At 37.4% G+C, this 23,280-nt stretch overlaps 1 protein-coding gene and 1 long non-coding RNA gene across 2 annotated transcripts; both read right to left on the bottom strand.

The window, feature by feature from the left end:
* Window positions 1–585: 585 nt before the first annotated feature.
* On the bottom strand, window positions 586–13,530 carry LOC121388428. Its single transcript, XM_041519742.1, has 3 exons — window positions 13,489–13,530; window positions 5,341–13,366; window positions 586–2,675 (listed from the first exon to the last, which is right to left on the bottom strand). Exons 1-3 carry the CDS (start codon window positions 13,528–13,530, stop codon window positions 586–588), a joined length of 10,158 nt encoding a protein of 3,385 aa, XP_041375676.1.
* A 193-nt stretch (window positions 13,531–13,723) lies between these two features.
* Window positions 13,724–17,249, bottom strand: LOC121388715. The gene is made up of 4 exons (XR_005960001.1): window positions 17,202–17,249; window positions 16,315–16,424; window positions 14,511–14,582; window positions 13,724–13,870 (listed from the first exon to the last, which is right to left on the bottom strand). It is a non-coding gene; the product is annotated as an uncharacterized LOC121388715 (long non-coding RNA).
* Window positions 17,250–23,280: the final 6,031 nt, after the last annotated feature.

Raw genomic sequence — 23,280 nt, 5'->3', positions numbered from 1 at the left:
TATAATGCTATACATGGCCTTATGCATAATACTATACATAGAACAAGGTATAATGCTATACATGGAACTATGAATAATACTATACATAGAACTAGGTATAATGCTATACATGGCCTTATGCATAATACTATAAATAGAACAAGGTATAATGCTATACATGGCCTTATGCATAATACTATACATAGAACTAGGTATAATGCTATACATGGCCTTATGCATAATACTATACATAGAACAAGGTATAATGCTATACATGGCCTTATGCATAATACTATACATAGAACTAGGTATAATGCTATACATGGCCTTATGCATAATACTATAAATAGAACAAGGTATAATGCTATACATGGCCTTATGCATAATACTATAAATAGAACAAGGTATAATGCTATACATGGCCTTATGCATAATACTATACATAGAACAAGGTATAATGCTATACATGGCCTTATGCATAATACTATACATAGAACTTTTTAGAAGTAGGTATAATGCAATACATGGAACTATGCACAATACCATATCCTCAATTATGTACAATTCAAACACTTGTACATAATATTAATATTAAGTTATAAATATTTACCGTGTTATGAATGTTTCAATTTTCATAACATCATCCTCATTTCCCTCTGAGCTTGTTCCAGCAGTAGAGTCATCAAGTGAAGGTGTCGGCTGCCCAGATGGATGAGCGTGCGATCCTGCAGTATACCCTTTCCCCGCTGTAGTCTTTGTTTTGTCATCTGCCAGTCTGGACTTAGCTCTCAGCCTCTGCAGCATCCGATTCACCTTCAAACTTCCCGATGTAGAATTGACCATCTTGTCCAGTCGTCTGTCCATCTGTGACAACTGGCTGGAAGAAAGATCATCCAGGGCTTGTGTGGCTGGAAAGATGGTGTCCACCGATGTATCAGCTGAATGATCCTCATCAACCGAGTGTTTGGGTTTTGTGGCTGTTTCCTTTGCAGAGATAGATTCCTGTCCATTTCTTGATTTGTTAAAGATGAGACCATGTTCTTCTAATGTATGTTTTGACTGGTTGTATACAGGACCCTGTTCATCAGACTCTGATCCCGATTGGCTGGGAATTGGTACCTCATCTTCTAATGCATGTCTTGATTGGTTGCAGACAAGATCCTGATACACCAAGTTTTCTTTTGAGGAATTTCTACACCTTCTCTTTGATGGAGTAGTGGACAAACCCTGAAGTTTTCGTTTTCCAGAAAGCAAAGGCAAGTCATCTAGACTGGACGAATCTTCATCCTCTGTACAAGGCACCACATCCATCTCATCTTGCTCACAGTTTGTGCAAAAATCACCCACACAAAATGCATTTTCATCATTACATTGTGTACCTGCACCTACAATGGAAATAGCAAGAGAGTCATAATCATCAAAAGTTCGAGACAATCTGTTGTTAGCAATCTTGTCATCTGATCCTGAAAGTCGAGTAGTAAAAGCTGCACTATCATCATCAAGACGGTTGACTTCATCATTCTCATGGTCAGAGCCAATTCTGTCCTGACCATCATAAATGTTAATACAACCATATTTTAAGTCATCATTCTCATATACCCAATTATCATTTTGCCCATCATCATTGGTATACACATCAACATTACCAGACACCAAAATATCATTGTGTCCATCAATCTGTTTATTATCGGTGTCATCATAGTTCCTTTCGTCAATGCTTATATCTACATCATCATCATTTTTGTTGACATCATCACAGGTCCTGTCATCATTGCTGCTTTCTGTATAATCATCATTGCTAGCACCATCTACATCATCACACTCCAAAACGTCATCATGAGCATACTTCAAAGCAGCATTGTGTCCATCAATTTGTTTATTATCTGTATCATCATGGTGTCCTTCACCAGAAACAACATGGTCACCATCGCTGTCTTCGTCTACATCATCATGCTTCCAGTCATCATCATGGTTGCTTTTATTATCATCAGAATCATAATCAGCATTTAAAGGAACAGCATCACTATTTTTGTCTGTGTCAGCAACATATTTCCAGGAATCGGTGGTACCATCAACATTGTTATCATCTGCATCATCAAGATTCCTATCACTATCATTTCCATTACCATCATTGTCTGCATTATCATTACTTTCATCTGCATCACGTTCTGTTGCATCACATTCATAATCATCAGAATTTCCATCATCCTTACCACTATCCCTCATACCACCATCAGCATCACTGTCCCTATCATCATCATCATCATCATCAACGGCATCATCATTAACATTGTCTTCATTATCATCTTCCTCATCACTGTCCTCATCACTTTCACTAGAATCACCACTTTCTATAAATCCCTCCTTTTTGCCTGCAGCACCACCTCCAACATCTGTACTTTCCATGACATCGTCTTCTAAACTATGGATATCACTGTCATCATTTTCACTATAATCTGCTCTTTTTCTAAGTTCCTCCTTTTTATCTGGAACACTAATTCCATCCGTACTTTCCATTACATCGTCTTCTAAGCTAAGGATGTTCCCCTCAACTCCATCAATAGGGTAAACTGGAGACTGAGGGTAATCATCAGCAGGTTCTAATGCTGGCAGGTCACTGCATGAGTCACTATCCCCAGAAGACAGCGGCTTTGGCTTGGATGTAAGCTCGATGATGCCACTGGCTGAATCCGTGACTGGTTTTGAAAGAAGAGACAAATAGTGGCAGGCACTGATTATAGGGATTTTATTCAGCTGGAATTGTACAACAATGTAATACAAACTAAAGGTCTGTGGCATAAGATTTAACCTTTGACGACTGGATTAATTTGGGACAAAAACCATTTTGAGAGGGTATAAGTTTATAACTTAAATTTGTTATAAATACATAAAATAAAGTTCATATTTGAATTGGTAAGTATTATTTTTGTTGTTTTCTTTAATTTTAAAGATATTTTAGATTAGTTAATGTTGATTAAAATTAGGCAAAATTTTTTAGAAGTTGCATTTACTTACGGAAATGTGTGACCAGATATCCAGTATTTATGTCTATTAGTCCCAATTACTGTTTTTCTCACCAGAATTTTGTGATTTTTGTTGTTGATAAAACAATCAAATTTATTATCAAATTAGCTGCCACATTCAGCTATCAATTCATCAAAATGACCACGACGTTACGCCATTGTTGTCTAGTGAAAATACTTGCCGAAAATTACTTTTTCAACTCAAAATACCCAGGTATTTCATTTGAAAAATGAAACTAAAGCTGCCATACACTCAGTTAATCTATTTCCTGTGGTTTATTATTACTTCCAGTGAGTGCCATTAGCAAAACGGCAGGAAATATGAATTGGGGAATGCACTGTATAGTGTACAGTGCAGAGACCATGCAAGAGAGCGACATGGGCGAAATAATCTCCCTTTCACACTAAACTTTGCCTAACTTTTCATCCATGGTGAAGTTTTAAGTTGCTTTCTTTTAAAAAAACAAAAAATATATCCCAATGATTCAGGCTTTTTTCCCCTCGGAAGTATCGGTACATTTCACCTCATTTTTTTCCAAAGATCACGTGACCACATTTTGCAATCAGCCAGTGGACTCGGTTATTTCCGTCAAATTATATTTATTAATAATACATTGGGGAACAACACAATATTTTATTGCTATTCTTCATTTGTTACGTACTGTTTTATAAACGCAAGGGAACTAACTGAATAACTAAATCAAAAACAAAAATAACTTGTTAAAAATAATGTTCAATGTTGCTGACTTTTCAAGATTCATCGCTTTCAAACATGGAGTCTGTTTAAAGATCATTAATAGGTCTTCTTTGTTTCTCTGCGAGCCTAATTGGAATTTGTTAATGTCAATAAACAGAAATCTCCTTCTTATGCCATTCAGTTAATTGATGCAGACCTTGTGTCTACGACCGAGTACTACAGCTCTAGATGGCTGCCTATCACTAGCTGGTCACGTGAAAGGAGATCATGTGACCAACCATATGAATAGCTGCAAAAAAACATTGTTTTACCTTTGTGATTAGAGATTGACAACAAACACAGTTCTTGTAAACTTATACACAAATAAATTAATTGATTTGGACATAGTAAATGACTGTACATAATTACATGTGCAGTAAAGATTACAAACCTACATAAATAGAAGTACGACACTAGAGGTAGTGGGCCACAAGTGCAAACAATCACAAGAACAAAACTTTTGTTAAATAATTTTACCACTTATAGCATGAGTCTGTATCAAACATTTAGTTAAAGATGCTGCTGTTTTATTACAAACTGAATATGGATTCATACATGTATAGTCCAACCCATCTTCCTGCCAAAAATTTTTTTTGTAAATATTTTCAGTTTGCTTTGATGTAAAAAGAAAAGTAAATGCGTTTTGGAAATAAAAATAAAAATACTATTTTTGTGTACAATTTAGAAAACAATTGGCTCAACAAAAAAAACTTGTAGTAAATTTCATAGTATGAAAAAAGGCATTCCATGTGGGAAGGACTATAGATGTTTAAAATTTTGTTCGTGACAAAGGCTTGGTTGTCTTTTCAAAGTTGGCTTTGTTCAAGAGGAAGTGGTATCTAAAAAAAGGTTTTCCAAAGATTTAAATCAAACATCTGATTTCTCAGCATGAGTTCAACCCGTTACCCCACCCCACCCACCCCCAATTTCAATGGTTAGGGCCTTTGATACGTGTTGAACTCTTTCCCATTTCTCCTTCACCAAACCTCACTTCTCCCTAATGTTCCTCACTTCTTCCTAATGTGTCTAGAGGGAGAAGTCACTTCTCCCTGTTTTTCTAGCCTAGCTTGAACCCTGCAATGTGTTGACTGGCGTGACATCGGGTGAGATATCTCACCTGCTGTATTCAGAAGGTTACATTCAAGACTTGAACAGAACACGTCTGCAACCAACTCTCTGTGTGTGCGAACCCAATATGGTACTTACCAAGTTTATTACCGATAACTTACATGTAACCACTATGCCATGAAGGTTGGTAAGACATGTATTTGTTTTTTGTATGAAAAGCTAATGCTATACCACATTGGAATTACTGTCTCACACTGTTTATACTAATGTTAACCAAGGTCAAGTTCACACAAAAAAACTCGCAGTCTTGAGATTAATTTGATAATTTTACCATCTAAAATACAGGTTGATCTTCTAAATCATTTTCCAATCCACAACAAGCATTTCTTCTAAATTATTTTCTATCCATGACATGCATTTCTGATTAGTAGTCTAAGGCAAAAATGTTTGAATATACTCTAAAAATATATGTAGTTCATCTATATTTTTCTACCTACGGCAAACCATTCTGATTAGAGATGATTGTACACATACCTGGTTTAGAAATCACAGCTTCTTCAGATTTCTCCAAGGATGTGATTATTTTACTGACGTCCACATGACTGCTGTCATCAGATGAGTCATCAGAGAACTCTGCTACAGACGGACGGCGAACATGAGCTGATTCACCAGGATCACCAAGCACTGGACTGACAACAACAGACAAAGCTGAAGTGGACATCGCCATGACTTCAGATGAGGATGGTTGTGTAGCTGAAGTGGACCTCACCATGACTTCAGATGAGGATGGTTGTGTAGCTGAAGTGGACCTCACCATGACTTCAGATGAGGATGGTTGTGTAGCTGAAGTGGACCTCGCCATGACTTCAGATGAGGATGGTTGTGTAGCTGAAGTGGACCTCACCATGACTTCAGATGAGGATGGTTGTGTAGCTGAAGTGGACCTCGCCATGACTTCAGATGAGGATGGTTGTGTAGCTGAAGTGGACCTCGCCATGACTTCAGATGAGGATGGTTGTGTAGCTGAAGTGGACCTCACCACAACATCCGGCGAGAATGATTGAATAGCTGATGTGATCATGTCATTGGGTAAGAGGGAAGTGCTTGCAGAAGATGAATTGCTATCCAGAGAACTTCTGCGGTCAGACTGAAGACTATGCAATCCAGATGGACAAGGTAAACCACCATCATCATCATCATCATCATTGCCTGATGGATGCATGTTCGTGAATCTACTCTCAGCAGACTTTTCACCTGAACACAAAATGTCAAAACTTTTCTTCAACTTTTTTTTGGAAGGTAAAGCACATTTACCACGTTTTGTATGGGAGTGATCTTCTACTGCTGAGGCTTCTTTCATCCAGCTATCACTATCGTAACCACTGCTTAGTGTATGCACACTAATGTCACTGCCTAAAGAAGACACATTAACTTCACTGCTGTCACTGGTTTCTGACCAGCTAGCACCATGGCTAACATTAGCAACAATTCCACTTGAACCTTTAGTTTGGGCCAAGTCATTTGAAGAATTCAATGTAAGCAACAATTGATCTTTGCGTATCTCTGTAACATCTGGACACTCTGAGGATGAGGTGGTAGACAGATCTGATGAACCACCTTCCTCCACTTTACCAGAACAATCCTGAATGCTTATTCTGTCTTCAGGATCTTCTTGCACGTCTTGCTGCTTTCTTAATGAAACATCCAAGTCTTCTTTGCCTTGGATGTTACTACAAGATGGAGTGGTTACTAATTTTATACTTTTTTTCTTACACGACAAACTAAGACGATATCTTGAAGCCTCAGTTCTTCGTCCGAGTGAAGAAATGATTGTAGGCAGTGTTTCAGATGGTGAACCTGGTAAAGTTATTTTCTCAGTAAGTAAAGCTCTTGTATTAATCGGTTTATCTCTTGTATTAGTAGATTTGTCTTCCACACTCTGAACCTTGAAGACATCATCAGCATCTGCTTTAGACCAACTTGTGCAAGGTGCATCAAAGTCTTTATTGACAGCATCCATCATTCCTGAAGAATCTGTTGAATTGTGAGACGATCTAGGGTCAATTAATTCATCTACTGAAACATTCTTATTTGCCAAGTGTGTTTCTTCATCTGCCACTTTCTTATTTTGTGAGGTCTGGCTGAGGCCCATGAAGTAGGCTAGCTCTGGCAGCTCTGAAGAACTGTCCAAAGAATCATCAATTGAGTCACGTGAAGTGGACTTGCTCATGTCAATACTGGTGCCCAAGGGCAAAGGAGTCAAATTTCCTTCAATGTCTGCTTTAGGATTAGCTGTTTCTAAAGGATTCAAAGTCCCCTCACTATTTGAATTAGGACAAGTCATTTCTGGTGATGTTTGTGATTTTGGTTTGTTATTCAGTCCAACCTTTGAAACTGAGAGACGGTGTCTTGCAAATTTTTTGTTCAGTAAGCCAGGTGAATCCTTCTTGCCAACTGATTCAATTCTCTTTTGCCGACTTGGTGAGAGAGTGCTGTCAAGCTCTGAATCTGAACACTGCTTAGATGATTTTCTAGAGGCAGACTTTCTATCCATTCTTATACCAGAATCTGATAGTCCATCTTTTCTACACTTTTGGGGACTTTTCTTCTTCTCTGCATAAACCTTTTCCTTATCAAATGATTTTTCACATGTTGATTTTTTCTTCTGTCCATCTCTCATCACAATGTTATCTCTATTTAATTCTGGAGAAAGAGCTGATGGAAGACTTTTATCAATCTTAGACTTCAAAATGTTTTGTGGTCTGTTAGTGTCCAAACACTTTTGTGTTGCAGTTCTCGATTCCATACCAATGTATTCTTGTTCCGAGTCTGAATCTATAATGATAACTTCGTCAGCAGCTGCAACATTATTTCCATGGGAACACACATCTTCGGCAACAACCTCCAATTTTATCCTTACAGGGCTTTGGTTGCTCACTGAGTAGAACCCATCTTGTTCCAGTTTCTGCTGACGGTGTGTATTTTCCTCAACATCTATTACCACTTCCTCAACAGTCGAATGGTTGTCCAAAATCAACCCATTTGCTGGAAATGTATTTTCAGTGGTGCTGTCTTCAAAGTGAGGAGAATCATCAACAGTTGAATGGCTGTCCATGATCAATTCATCTGCTGGAAATACATTTTCTATATTGTTGCCTTCAGAGAGAGCAGATGCAATTCCAGAACCATCAACATCAGCATTCACTCCACCCTTTGCATCATCAGAAAAACTGTTCGTCATCGTTACTCCAGTATGGATATTTTCAGCATGTCCAATGTCTGTACTTGATGAATGAGCAACTGTTTGACTTGACCCCATTACAGAAGCATATTGGACCACTGGAATACCACCAGAACGTGTCTTCAAAACATCCTCACATGTCTGTGCTTTCTCAGGGAGGTTATCAGTCATGGATCTTTCATCCTCAAAAAAACCTGTTTTGTTGTTATTTGACATGACATATACTTCAGACATTTCGGCCGACTGTGCAATATCAATTTCGATGGAAGCACTGTGGATGGACCAGTCGGTCATAGAACCGTTACCATCATCCACTTGTGAGGCAACATTCTCTTTCAGTACCATGTCAGTTTCTTTACTTTTTATGTTTTTTGCTGTTGCACCTATAGCTTTTGGACCTTCTTCCAGAACTGCGACAAGTGTTGATGCCATTTTATCACATTCCTCTTCTATTGCCAAGATCGTTTCTGTGTTGCATGAAAGATCTGAACTGAGAGAGTTAATTCCTTCTGAAGTGGAATCATCCTGTGAACCATTCTGTACCTTATTCTTATTGGCAGTAATGGGTCCACAGTGTGTGGCATCAGAATCACAACTATTATATAAACTTATAATAGTTTGGTCAGAATCTAGACACAATTCATTTGTAATACTATCACAGTTAAGGGATGCCATGGTACTTGGTCCACTGCTGGTGTCATTAGAACTATGTATCATGTCTCCTGCTGTGTATTGCGGTTGATCACCAGCTGTACCTGGGTGCATTTTATAACCACTTTCTACACCAGGTTCTTGAGATGGTAGACGAGGGCAATATATTTCTGAACTCTCACTGCCAGATTCGATAACACTTGGGGACATGCAGCTGTGTGTACTGTGCTCATCATGTCTTAATTCTGCAGAATTCTTGACATTGGTGTTTCCTTTGGACAATTTACCTTTGAGACCAGCCACAGAATCAGATGGGAAAACAGTACTAGAGAGTCCTGATGTTGATTGCACTTCAACTGCATTAGTCTCTGAAAGACTATTCAAAGTTCCCTTTAATTTGGTGACAACAGTGTTTGCTTGAGGATCTGAAACAGCTACCTTTGCAGGTGTTGACTTAGTCTGATCCAATATTTTAGATGTGGGTTTGGATTTATCTTCCTTCAAAGGATTATCTTGAAAAAATCTTTCGAGATAGAGCTTGGTGTTTTGTTTCTTGACAGCAGATAGATCTACTGTAGACAAAGTGTCATAGTATTTCTTTCTCAACTTAAAGAAATTTGAAAGAACTTTCTTCATTTTGTATTTCTTCTTTGAATGTTTCACATGCACCCTGTGCAGATTTTCAGAGTCTACACTCTGTGCTGCAATGTGCTGTACCTTTTGTAGAACACTCAAATTTATTTGTTGGTCACAATCTCTGAGTGAATTATCATTGCCAGCTTCATCAGTGACACTCTTAGAAACTTCACCAAGTGAAGAAACACACAGTTTACCCTCTGAATGTTTTATGTCCTCATTTCCAATGTCTATTTTAGTTTCCGGTGGCTTCAATTTATCCAATTCTCTGTTTAAAGATTTTCCCCTATCTGCTTCATGTTTAGAACCACACTCATATGAAGATGTACAAATCTCACATACAGATTTGTATGGTGAGTATGGGTGACTTTGTTCAACTCTGTCCATTTTTGGATCATTACTGGACGAGTTCGGTGAATGCCTGCTGGAACATTCTATAGCAGATGTGGTTATATGTGAATAACTGTAATGACAATCACTGCTCCCCTTTTTATCTTCAATTGCCATGGCAGAACAAGAATTGATGTTACCATCATCATCAGAAGACAAGCAGACTTCTAATGGACTATCACTGATGTACTGACAATGCTTGTCCTCAGGAATTTGCTTTCCTCTCTCACAAGCAGTTACGTTCTCTTCTCCTTGGAAGGTGTATTCCACACCTCGTATCTCTCCATCTACCTGAACCAAGATTTCATTTGATCGGTCATGAATCTGCCGATCAAGAAGTGGTTGATCTTCATTCCCAGTTACAAAATCTTCACCAGCATTCTCACTGTTAGGAGGCTGCTCCTCTCTACTTGTAACAAAAGGTGCCTCCTGTTCAATACTGGACCTTTGCTCCACTATGCTCATAGTAACAGAAACTTCACTGCAATTTTCAGCAGTAGGGAGTCCTTCTCCTGTAACAGAATCTTCACCACAATTGTCAATGTCAGGAAGTCCATCTCCCCTAACTAAATCTTGACCACAGTTATTACTGTCAGAAAGTCTCTCCACTCCACTCATAACAACAGAATCTTCACCATCTTGTTGGCTGTCAGGAAGTCTCTCCACTCCACTCATAACAACAGAATCTTCACCATCTTGTTGGCTGTCAGGAAGTCTCTCCACTCCACTCATAACTATAGAATCTTCACCATCTTGTTGGCTGTCAGGAAGTCTCTCCACTCCATTTATAACTACATAATCTTCACCATCCTTTTGGCTGTCAGGAAGACACTCCACTCCACTCATAATAACAGAATCTTCACCATCTTTTTGGCTGTCAGGAAGTCTCTCAACTCCACTCATAGTAACAGATTCTTCATCTTCCTCATCATCATCTGATAACACTAAACTTATTTCTGGGGTACTGTCATTATCAAGATCATAGTTTTTGTCACTAGTTTCCACGAAGCTGTCACCAGCAGCTGCTTCCTCATCTTCAAGGCTTTTTATACTCTGTATCCCTTCATCTGCTTCACCTGCATGGATGGGAGATTCACCTTTCTCCTTGGCATGGATGATGAGACTGCAATCAGTTGCTTCTTCGTCATCTGCCAATGTGGTCACTTTCTGCTTTTCACCAGCAGTGTCAATGTTTTCAGCTACACCAGCATCAGAATTTATAATAGCTTGATCAGCAATTTCAGCAGGATCAACATCAGAGCAAACGTTTATATCTTTCTGAGTAGCAGCAATTTTAGAAATCGGATCAACCACTACAGCAGATGAAAGGTTATGACTGATGTCTGAATTACTTTGAATAACACCAGTTTCAGAATGTTCAATATTTGTATCAGCCACTTCAGTGGATGCAACTTCACAACAAATACCTGCATCTCTTTTAATAACATCAGTTTCAGAACTTTTAGTATTTTTATCGGCAATTTCAGCAGATGGAATACTATGACTGATTTCAACATTACTTTCAGCATTTCTTTCAACTGTTTCACACGGAGCATTGTGCTGGCAAATAATATCTCCATAATTATTATTGTTTTCAGAGTGTCCAAGTGGTGAACGGAAGAATACACTGTCTGCAGATTGCGATAATACAAGGTGGAAATCTCTATCTTGAAATGACTCTTCCACAGATGATGAAACATCTCCATCTGACTTTCCAAAAGAATGATCTTCATTATTCAGAGACACACTTTCCTTTGAAATATGTTTCGACATTTCAGCCTCTTCATTAGCATTGATATTTAAACTATCAGAACCTTTTTCAGAAATGCCTTGATTCATTAATAAGTCAGGTGAGCCACTACCCACTGTTCCAACTACAGTCTGCAATACATCCAACGATTCTTCATTACTGTTACTATGGCATGATGTTTGAATGAAACAAACCAAGTCCTGATTTGTAACAGCTTTCAAAGATGGAGAAGCAATGAAATCTGTCAAGCAACTCTTTTTTGTCGGAGTACTGGTCACTACTAAGGCGTCTGGATTAAACATTTTCATGTCAACAGAATTTCTGCTTGTTCCCTCAGCTGAAGACGAATCTTTTTCAGAGTGAACAGGTTTTCTCAGGAAGGTATCAAGAGATATTTTATGGTACTTGTTTTCAAATTCTTTTCCCTGCGATGCATTGTCATTGTTCATCTCATCTGCACTTTCAACACCACTGGACTGCTCATCAATGGGGCAGTCTACACGCATTTCCAACATTTCATCTTCACTTCCAGTCTGATCCTGCTCGTTGCACATAAGATCTACATCACTTCTTGTCTGTTCCTCTCCAAACTCACACTCTGATATTGAAATCTGAACAGGCATACAGGTTAGGTCATCTGTATCTGCTGAACTTGGTGAACCTGGATCTGTTGGTAATGTTCTTTCACCCATAGTCATTGGTATCGGATCTTCCATACCTGTGCACCATGAAGCTCCTGCTGATGCTGAGATCTGCACAGAATGTTCCAAGACTTCTCTTGCATCTACATTGTGAAGCTGTCCAACACGATCAGACTTTTCATGGCAGGAATGCTGTTGTGTTTTCTCACTGCCTTGCTGTTCCTCATGGTCACTTGAATTCAATGAAGATCCTGCAAGTGTTAATTCCATGTCCTGAAGTAGACCATAATGGTCTGACGGATCTTTAGGATCATCTTGCACAGCTATATTTTCACCACACTCAGCATTTTCTCCATCTCTGCATGGATCAGCGACTAGTGTCGTATCAGAAACGGGATCGTCTTGAGTTAGTGTATTCACAGAATTATCCAGCTCACCAAAATCCGTTATATCAGAGTCAGTAGCTGTAATCTCACTAACAGTTTCATTCAACTTTCCGTCTTTCTCAGAATTATCCTGCTCACCAATTTCAGTTAACATATTAGTGCCTGTAGCTGGGATCTCACCGACAGGTTCACTTAACTTTCCGTCTTTCACAGAATTATCCTGCTCACCAATTTCAGTTAACATATTAGTGTCTGTAGCTGGGATCTCACAAACAGGTTCACTTAACTTTCTGTCTTTCACTGAATTATCCTTCTCGCCAGAATTAGTTACAGTGTCTGTAGCTCTTATCTCAGCAACAGACTCACTTAATTGTCTGCCATCTGTAGAATTATCCAGCTCACCCAAAACGTTTAACATATTAGTGTCTGTAGCCTTGAACTCACCAACAGCTTCATGATTTCTATTACATGCAGCACTATCCAGCTCGCTAACATCATTAAACACATTAGTGTCTTTAGCCGAGGTCTCACTAACATGTTCAGATGACAGCTTATGACAGGAATCTTCTGATACGATTTCTCTGCCAATCTTTTCAAAATCATTGCAAGGATCAATGGGTCCTGTGGTTTCAACAATAGGTTCATCTTCCACTGGTACACTCACATCATTACCTGGTTCACAACAGTCAGCTAATACATTGGCATCTATAGCTGGAGTCTCACCAAGTGTTTCATGCAACCCACTGACTGCAGAATTGTTCAGTTCACCGACATCAGCTGCATTAGAGTCTGTGGTTGTGAGATCACCAATGTGCTCTGCTGAATGACCTGATGTTGTCCTGTTACCTTCATCAGCAGAAGATGTCTGATGATGTGAATGTATCTGAACAGGAATATTAGTTCGAGAGGGATTTGGAATGAATGCACTGGAAACATCAGGTTCTGTCACTGGAAGTACATGGATACTGACACAGGCCCTCAAATCACTGGAGTGAGGAAAATTCTCCTTAACTTCTGCAGATGATCCATCTAAAAGAGGCCATTTCTCCTTGACTTCAGTAGATGGTCCTTCTAAGCGAGGGAACGTCTCCTTGACTTCAGTAGATGATTCATCTAAGCGAGGGAATGTCTCCTTGACTTCAGTAGATGATCCATCTAAGCAAGGGAATGTCTCCTGGACATCAGTAGATGATTCATCTAAGTGAGGGAATGTCTCCTTGACTTCAGTAGATGATCCATCTAAGCGAGGGAATGTCTCCTTGACTTCAGTAGATGATCCATCTAAGCGAGGAAATTTCTCCTTTACATCAGTACTAGAAGGTGAACCAGAACGCTTAATTCCAGATGGCAGAAGTGGCTGATTCTGAACCTAAGAGACATAAACAAAATTAATACACATCTCATACATAGCATTTAAAATATATAATGTTATTTTTAAACTTTCAAAAGCGCTTTTTTATTACTCATATATTTCTTTTACAAATATATTCTTACATCATATAAAGAAGAAAGAAATGCTTTATTTAACGACGCACTCAACACATTTTATTTACGGTTATATGGTGTCAGACATATGGTTAAGGACCACACAGATTTTGAGAGGAAACCTATATCATATAAGATTTACAAATTATGTTGCAATGTATTTGAAACTTACAGATTGCTGCAGGGTAAGATTCTTAACATTAAGCAAATCCATGAAAGGAGTATTGAACATAGATTAAAGAAAGTGTGGTTATGTCACATCTGTTGATATTAAATTAAAATAATAGTTTTTGTTAAAAAAAAGAGAGAAAAAAGTATGTAGTAAATACAGAACTAGCAAAATAAACTTGTGCAATAAATAGGAAACGAAAACAACATATGTGAAGTTCTGAAGGCTGGTGGACTATTAGAAATTCTGTTGGACTTGTAAGGTTTTTTTGCTGGTACTGGTCTGGCAGACTACTAAAATGTTTTATCATTTCTGCATCCCTGAGAAGCCTGTAATAAGTAACTATTTGATATACCTCAGTCGTGTTCTCTGTTAGTCTCTGTTCAGTCTTAACTGGTGAATGTTTGGTACAATCACACCGCTCAAACTGAAACACAATAAGAGACATATGACTGGAACACAAGAAGAGACATATGACTGTAACACAAGAGACATATGACTAAAACACGAGACATATGACTAAAACACAAGAGACATATGACTGAAACACAGGAGACATATGACTGAAACACAAGATGAGACATATGACTGGAACACAAGAGACATATGACTGGAACACAAGAGACATATGACTGGAACACAATAAGAGACATATGACTGGAACACAAGAAGAGACATGACTGAAACACAAGAGACATATGACTAAAACACAAGAGACATATGACTACAACAAGAGACATATGACTGAAACACAGGAGACATATGACTGAAACACAGGAGACATATGACTGAAATACAAGAAGAGACATACAATTGGAACACAAGATACATGACTGAAACACAAGATGAGACATATGACTGAAACACAAGATGAGACATATGACTGAAACACAAGAGACATATGACTGGAACAGACATATGACTGAAACACAGGAAGAGACATACAACTGAAACACAAGAAGAGACATACAACTGAAACACAAGAGACACACGAGCATGAGACATATATATATATATATCTCTCTGGAATACAAGAAGATACATATATTCTGTGAAAAATAGGATAATGTTCAGTGCTCTGTCACTAGTATTTTTAAGAAGCTCATTAGTTGCACCCGTTTTTAAGAGTTGTAAGATAAGTGGTATCTAACAGACACATTTATTGCATTCTATTTCTTACAAATTTTTAAAATCCAGATTTAAAATAATATTAAATATCTTTTTCAACTAAAACATATTTATTGTGCTTCACTACTACGTCACACAGCAATGAATTTCAGGCTAACTTACATGTCAAAGATTAATCAATTAAAATTGTGATTGATCCATTGGATGCCATATGTCTGTGGTGACTGGGTCATTATCCAGGAGCAGCCAACCATATGTTTTTAACTTGATAACACATACATTTTATGGCCGTATGATATAAAGAACATTTAACATTCTCACCAATGGGTGAATAAAAAAACTGATTTTCTTTTTACTGAAATCAAGGAGATTTCTGTAAAATTCAACCAGTTTTCAAGCACCAACTTTAATATCAACGATTTTCAAGGCAGCATTTTATTCACAGCATCTCACCAAAGACATATCATCCAATGAAATAAACACTAAAAGTGAATGTTCTACAACATGTAAGTTACTCTGTGAAGCATAAATATCTATCCAATGAAATAAGCATGTTTGAAATTTAAAAATGCTCTATGATATATAAATTAACCGGAAATGCATAAGTATCTATGGAATGTAACACCCACTCAAGTAGTATTCTTTATGGGCGTGATTATTTTGGGCACTATGTTTATCGTGGGGTGGGACATAGTCCAGTGGTAAAGCACTCGCTCAATGCGCAGTTGGTTTGGGATTGATCCCTGTCGGTGGGCTCATTGGGTTATTTCTTGTTCCAGCCAGTGCACCACGACTGGCATATCAAAAGATGTGGTATGTGCTTTCCTGTTTATTGGATAGTGCATATAAAAGATCCCTTGCTACATTAAGAAATATGTAGCGGGTTTCCTCTGATGACTACATGTTAGAATTACCAAATGTTTGACATCCAATAGCCGAGGATTAATTAATCAATGTGCTCAAGTGGTATCGTTAAACAAAACAAACTTTATGTTTATCGCCTTGAACTGTGAATTACAACAAACACTTACAACAAACTGGTATTCTGAATCGGACTGCCTGGCCCTGGTTCCGTACGGAATATCCCGTCCTCGTGGGTGGCCAAAGGTGACGATGTCGCCCTCCTGCAGTGTAATGCCACCTGTAGGAAGAAACAGTCACAACAACATTCAAGCATTTTAACTATATTTTAGTTACATGCAACTATATATACACTTGGTGATAAAAGAAACATAATGGGCCGACTTTACGAAGCCGTTTTTTTTCTTAAACGCAGGTGTTTAAGAACTGTAAGTATATGTAGTTACATGCATGTATGATATAAACAGGCTTTGTAAATTCGCCCCTTAATGTTTAAAATACAAAATAATTTCAAATAGATTTAATTTTTTAGCTCAAATGACACTAATGGGAAATGGCTGTAAATTGTCGACTCTACCTATCACCTGGATGGAGTGCACGACAGCCACTTTCCTGGCAGGTCAGAATGACCAAATTCATGATTTTGTTTCTCCATGGGTCAAGGAAGCTTACTGCCAAAAGTAGTTAAAAATGGTCTAGTATATTGCAATATTGGGAACAATACTTCATCTTTGTTACAGTGTTTAACAAATGCCATATAGTGTTTTCCCCTAGCTTGTTTTGGCTTGATGTGACACCATGTCTCAATAGTCTAGCACCATCTTGCCATAATCAGTGCCATGCTGCCCTGAGATTAAACAAGCCTTTTTCAATAAACCTGCTTTTAATAAACACTCAAGCAAGCACATTAATTACATTTATTTTTATTTCAATAAATTTTTTGTCTTTAATTAAGAAAGTTAAGAAATGGTGAAAATGCCCCAAAAGTCTTTAGTCTACCATGCTATGCCAAATTTCTAGTAAAAACACTACCATATATTTTATTATGATTACCAACCTTGAATTTTGATATGATTAACAAAAATTCCATTTAAACTGTCGTCGCGTAGGAAGTGTTGATTGTTCTCTCTCTTCACTAACGTTGCGTGGGTCCTAGAAATGTAGGCTCGTCGTTCTCGGTTAGCAGAGTCCAATAAAAAATGTACCACGTTGATATTCCGACCAATCAAAGACGATGTTCTAATGAAACTGAAAAATAAAATAAAAGAAGTTAAAAGGGATTGGATTAGAAAATTAAACAAGTTAACGGGTATTTTATTAGAAAATTAAACAAGTTAAAAGGTATTTCATTATAAAATTAAACAAGTTATAGGTAGTACTAAACCAAATAACTGGGTCAAATTTCAAGGTGCACCGAACTTTTGATAAAGAAGTTAACACCACAAGTCCTGTGATTGGTGATAGATTGGTAATAAATGTGAGTGTGTTGGTTGTAGAAAAAAAGAAAAAAAAGAAGCTTTATCTGGGCAAAAATTTTATGCAATTTTATTTCATCTAGTACCACTGTGTCAAGCAGCCTTGAAACATATTTGGGGTACCTGTAAAAAAAGTACTCAAATTTTGTGTGGAACTAGGGTAGTCATAAACGCTACCCGTTATCTCTGAAATGAGCAGCTTCACCCCCAATTTTTTCTGATTCACTTTAAGGGTGAGGGGTGGTAGTATTTATTTCTGTGGTGTTTAGCTTTAGCCACATATTATTATTGTCGTCTATTGGATTTGATTTGATAGTATACACCCTATAGGGTATTTCATTATGAAATAGGATGAAAGATGTAAAATAAAATATTAAAATGTGCACTATAGCTTTCTAATTACTAATAATCAGTTTCATAAGTAACTTTTACTTTTCATATTAGGCCACATAAAAAATATGTGTGGTTCAGTGACCCGTTTTTACCAACTCTAAACGGTTTTTTCCATCTACTGATCTTCAAAACTGAGAGGACGCATAATTTGTTTTAAATATTACTTTATTGCTCTTTGCTAAGATGTGTGACAGATTTAAAACAAAAACACAACACATTATAGCCTACCTACATGCCGTAAATTTGTTTCACAATCACAGATATTTTTATTTTATTTGGCCTTACTTTTAACAGTATTCCAGATGTATTGAAAATTCCTCATATCTAAAAATGATAACATGCTTATCAATGTCTGTCTCAATTCTTCTGTATTCAAACTGGAGACCTCACTGTTTGAGGAGAGCTATCCCTCTCGCTCGCCATCACTCTGCCGAGTGTAGTTCAAGGAAAGTCATTTTCAGCTCCTCTTAGCCTTTACTTAAATACATTGTATGGCATCAAGACAGTGGCAAGGCTCGACCTTAGTGGTAACCCGGGGTGTTTTCGCTACCAATTTCCCATTTGGGCTACCAGATGTCTAAACACGGTAGTCTGCCAGGTTACTAGATTTTTTTATAAAAAAATTTGCACATCCAGTTACTACACAATCAACAAGATGCTTAAACACCTAAAACAACATGTTTTAGTATAAATAAATGATTCACTTTTTTTTTTAAATATTAAAATTATGGGGATACCAATTTTTACTGAGGGCTACCAGTTTTAATAACCTGGTAGCCCGGCGGGCTACCACTGAACAATTTTAAGGTCAAGGCCTGTGTAGGGGCGGGATTTAACCTGAAGTTCTTGTGTTGCAGGATCGAACCAGCTTGGTGGATCAATTCAACTGAATGGGTTTGTTCTTGCACCACAACTGGCCAAAGGTTGTGGTATGTGACCTAGTCTAATGATTATGCTACACTGGAGCAATAGCGGCATAGCAATAGACTGTAAGTCGCTATTGTTTTTGTTGGATGTTTCCTCCCTTCAAATTTTATTTGAGATATTGATTCTACATCTGCAGGAAATTTATACAGGTAGGTTTATCATTAGTAATGTCAGAAACACTAATATATTACTGCTAAATATTAATTTATGTCAGTATTACTCAAAAATAGATGCAAGAAATGTTTTTGCCGATTCTGTTTGACTGCGAATTTCACAATTTCGATTGCAGCGTAGCAATAGACTGGGAACGAGAACAGTGTTTTCCAAGTTTGTTATGATGTTATTTATGAATTTCATTTAAGTGGGATAGTAAAATCTCTGGTGGGATACCAGATTTTGAAATGTTAGTATCCAATTGGGATACTGCCCAAAATGTTTAATCTCAAACACTGAGATCCCTTGCTACTAATGGAGTCAAAATTACCAAAAGTGTGACATCATCAGTGAGCTCTGTGGTCTAGTGGATAAGCTACTGGACAATCCCGTCAAAGCTGGCTCACACTTTCATTCATCTTTCTCATCTATCACCCTTTGCCTATCATTCTCATTATCTTAATATAAAAAAACTTTCCAATTTCTCCCACAATTTCAATCTGTTTCATCCCTTTCTGTCAGTTTCCTCTGACTCTGTCTTTTGAGCTGTTCATACCATCACCTACCTGTCTCAACTTCCTCCATGGGTGCAATCTCTGTGTATTTCCCTGCACCCACCTGGCATCCTCGTCCTCTGTTGCTAATAAAGCTGGTCTGACCCACTGCACTAACAACCACCGGTAGTAGGGGTGTACAGTAGGTGGTTACAAGTGCCTCTTAACAATGCCAAAAGTAATTACTGAACACTCCCCGAAGTGGTCAGACTAAGCCCACAGCTGGAAAGCTGATGGGAAATGGCAGGTGTGTGGCACGGATAGCCACAAGAGACAAGCACCTCTCACGGTTGGAGATACAAGGACTGGGATGTGGAAGTGGACAGCAAAAAAAGTTGAAAGTTAGGAGTTACTAGAATAGTAAGATATTAGACGGAATTCAAAGGAGAGAAAGAAAAGCGGGCAGTGCGATAAAAAAAGAAGAGGAAAACAAAAGAAGAAATAATCATGGTGTTCTAGTGGCTAAGTGGTGTTATTAAAGAAAACAAACTTTAACTCCCATAATAAAGTTAAGTGAGGGGAGCAAATAATCATTCTTCTCCATTTGTTTTACAGTGGAGATCTGTTTCTGCATCAGTTCCACCAAAGCATAACGATGAAAGTTAGTTTATTTTGTTTAACAACACCACTACAGCACATTGATTTATTGCACAGTGATGAAAGGTGAGAATAGCCTCTATTAGAAACATAGTTATCTGCCCTTGGTGTTCATCGTGCTAAGCGGTCCCAATTAGCAACTAAATTATTTCCGGTGCATTACGCTCCAGTCGCTTGCAACAAAGGCCCTTTGTTACTACTGAATTGTGGAGTAGTTGTCGACTTGTTCTTTTATTTTTTAACGTTAATAAAGTTTTCTATTACTATTATTGTTCGTCAGATTGTGTGCAATCTCCTTCTTTTACAGAAAAGAAAATGTACAATGTTTTATGCTCAACAAAAATACTTATGAACACGTTAAAATGGCACCTTAATAAAGTTTTGTTATTTGCAAGTAATATGCATGTGTTTGTGTATATATCACTGTGTACGAATGGAAGTACATTAATTTGACTAAATGACTAGCTGCGATTTTCTGTACCGCCAGCTGCATTATTAACTACGACCTATGCAGTAGTTAATAATGAAACTAACGATACAGAAATTCATTTCCTCGCCTAACGATAAGGTTTCCTCCCCACACTTTTTGGCTCTGTCTGTGTGTGTGTGTGTGTGTGTGTGTGTGTGTATACATCCCCCTGCCTGTAAGACTAACATAAATATGTTCACACAGATATTTTGATGTAAACAAAACAAGTACTGTTAATTACTATAGGTAGATGTTTTAAGGTTAAACTATATATTTAGCAGTTATTACAGCAAAATTTACACTATATAATGCAATGTATATAGGCCTAATCAATTTACAGTTAACGAAATATTTAGTCAAACAAGCGCATGTACAGGAAATTGTGTAACTGGCTAGTGGTGTTTTTAGGGGAGGGGTCGTGTCATGCGTCACCAGAAATACACTGAAAAACCCCCAAAACAAACATAATATAGCACGTGGTGAAGGGGATTGTTCTGATCGGAATATTACATATAGTTCGTCCCATCCTACAAAAATGTTGTTTTTGTAAATAATTTAAGTTAGGTTTGACGTAAAAATAAAAATAAAAGTTTTTTGGAAATAACAAAAATATAATTTAGAAAACAAGTGGCTCAGAAATAAATAACTTGTAAATTCCATAGTATGAAAAAATGCGTTCCCCGTGGGACGCACTATAAACATAATGTTTCTATTATCTATTACAACAGTGTTAGTCACACACAATTCATTAAAACTGCATGTGTGTTTGTATGTTTAAATGAAATTATGATAATTAATGTGAGGCGAGATTGCAGCTTTGAAGCAAAAAAATAAATAAAAATTCTATGCAAGAAAACCAAAACAATCAGGGTGTATGACAGCTCGCTAGATTCATCTCCTATATTTAACACATGACCAGTTATAACAAAATGCAATTTCATCAACTTAATTTTTACCTGTATCATTTTTTATTTTTAAAGCATAGGTGGGGACATTTATGATGCCAGGGATTGGCATGCATAAATCTCAGCTGAAGATTCACAAACAAACAGGAATTTATATCATGATCGTCCATGTTTGTTCAAAGCGGAACGCACCAGAAGTAGAGAGTGGTTAGGGGACGTAACTCTGCCTATTTTTTCTTTTTCGAATTTCTAATAGAGGCTATACCAACACTAATTTAAATTAACTATTAAGGCCTCCACGAGTCCAAAATATTGGACTCAAGTGAGTTTTCAAGGGTCAAACTCGACCCGGACCCGAGATTAATTCCAGCACTGAACATGGATGCCAAATCATGACATTGTATTTCCAGGACATTTGACTTTTGTTTTCCCTCCATGTGTTATAGCCCTATAATGTAACCGGCGGAAAACATACATGTATGGCAAAATGATGTAAAAAAAATATACAACCAAATGAGAGTGCTCTTCCCTGAACAGGTACTAAGAGTCCTGTGAATGGACTCAAGTCTTGCTAGACTCGGCCCATGCCAGAGTACTCGTGGAAACCCTATTAATTATACAGGCCTCGATCTGAATATCGTTAGAACGATAGTTTCATCCGCGTATCGCTCAAGTACGTCTGGCTTTGCTTAACAAGCCTCTGAATATCGTTAGAACGATAGTTTCATCCGCGTATCGCTCACATACATCTGGCTTTGCTTAACAAGCCTCTGAATATCGTTAGAACGATAGTTTCATCCGCGTATCGCTCACATACATCTGGCTTTGCTTAACAAGCCTCTGAATATCGTTAGAACGATAGTTTCATCCGCATATCGCTCACGTACGTCTGGCTTTGCTTAACAAGCCTCTGAAAATTGGGAGATCGATCGCTTCATTCGTGCAAAATCTAATTTTGCATAACTTATTTTTTGTTTGCATGAAATTTGGAACAGCATTTACATGGATATAATGGGTTACAACAAAAGGAAACGGGTTACTTGGATTTATTTCTGCGTAACCATTTCTCAGAGGCCTACGTAACCAATTTTTCTTTCACACATTAAATTTAGACATTTAAGAGATCATTAACATGGTCATAATGCAGGGCTAGCTCTGGCAGTCGCCAAATTCACCAACTGAGAATTTTGAAAACAACTGGCAAAGTTTGTTTTGAGTTGGCGAAATAATTTTACTCTATTTTATTGTAAAATAACTGGTTTTCTGCCATTTTTGAAGTTCAAAAGATAATTTGACGAAAGTTTGTGTTCACCTAGAGCAAGCCCTGCAATGGGTCTTACGTCTTTATTTTACATCAAATTATTTTTACAAAAAACTATAATTTCTCTTGAGTTATAATATACATGTACCGGTAGATCAAACATCGATGAAACACATTATAGAGGGATATGCTTTTGTTATGCAAATAGCTGTAGGTATTTACAGCAGAAAGAACTTCCATTTAAATCATACAGAGCTTTGTTTTAAAAAGAAATAATTAAACACTGTGGGTTTTTTTATGAAAGATTATATATTAAATAATTTAATAATTAAATTTATTAGGGTTTGAAAAAAAACAAAAAAAACAAAAACATGGTCATAATGGGTTATGCAAAACTTAATG

The sequence above is a fragment of the Gigantopelta aegis genome, chromosome 14, assembly GCF_016097555.1.
Source record: "Gigantopelta aegis isolate Gae_Host chromosome 14, Gae_host_genome, whole genome shotgun sequence".
NCBI classification, from domain to species: Eukaryota; Metazoa; Mollusca; class Gastropoda; order Neomphalida; family Peltospiridae; genus Gigantopelta; species Gigantopelta aegis.
The sequence above is the reverse complement of the archived record's forward strand: the minus strand, read 5'-3'. Positions and strand labels throughout refer to the sequence as shown.

Bases quoted from the DNA above. Each gene is read 5' to 3' on its own strand.
- LOC121388428 (XM_041519742.1), bottom strand. From the start codon at position 13,530: ATGGATCATCTGCAGAAGTTAAGGAGAATTTTCCTCACTCCA. The intron at 13,367-13,488 runs GTGATTTGAGGG...TCACATCATCAG, and splicing joins GGAGAATTTTCCTCACTCCA to ACATCTTCTGCTGATGAAGG. The intron at 2,676-5,340 runs GTATGTGTACAA...TTTCAAAACCAG, and splicing joins AGCTGTGATTTCTAAACCAG to TCACGGATTCAGCCAGTGGC.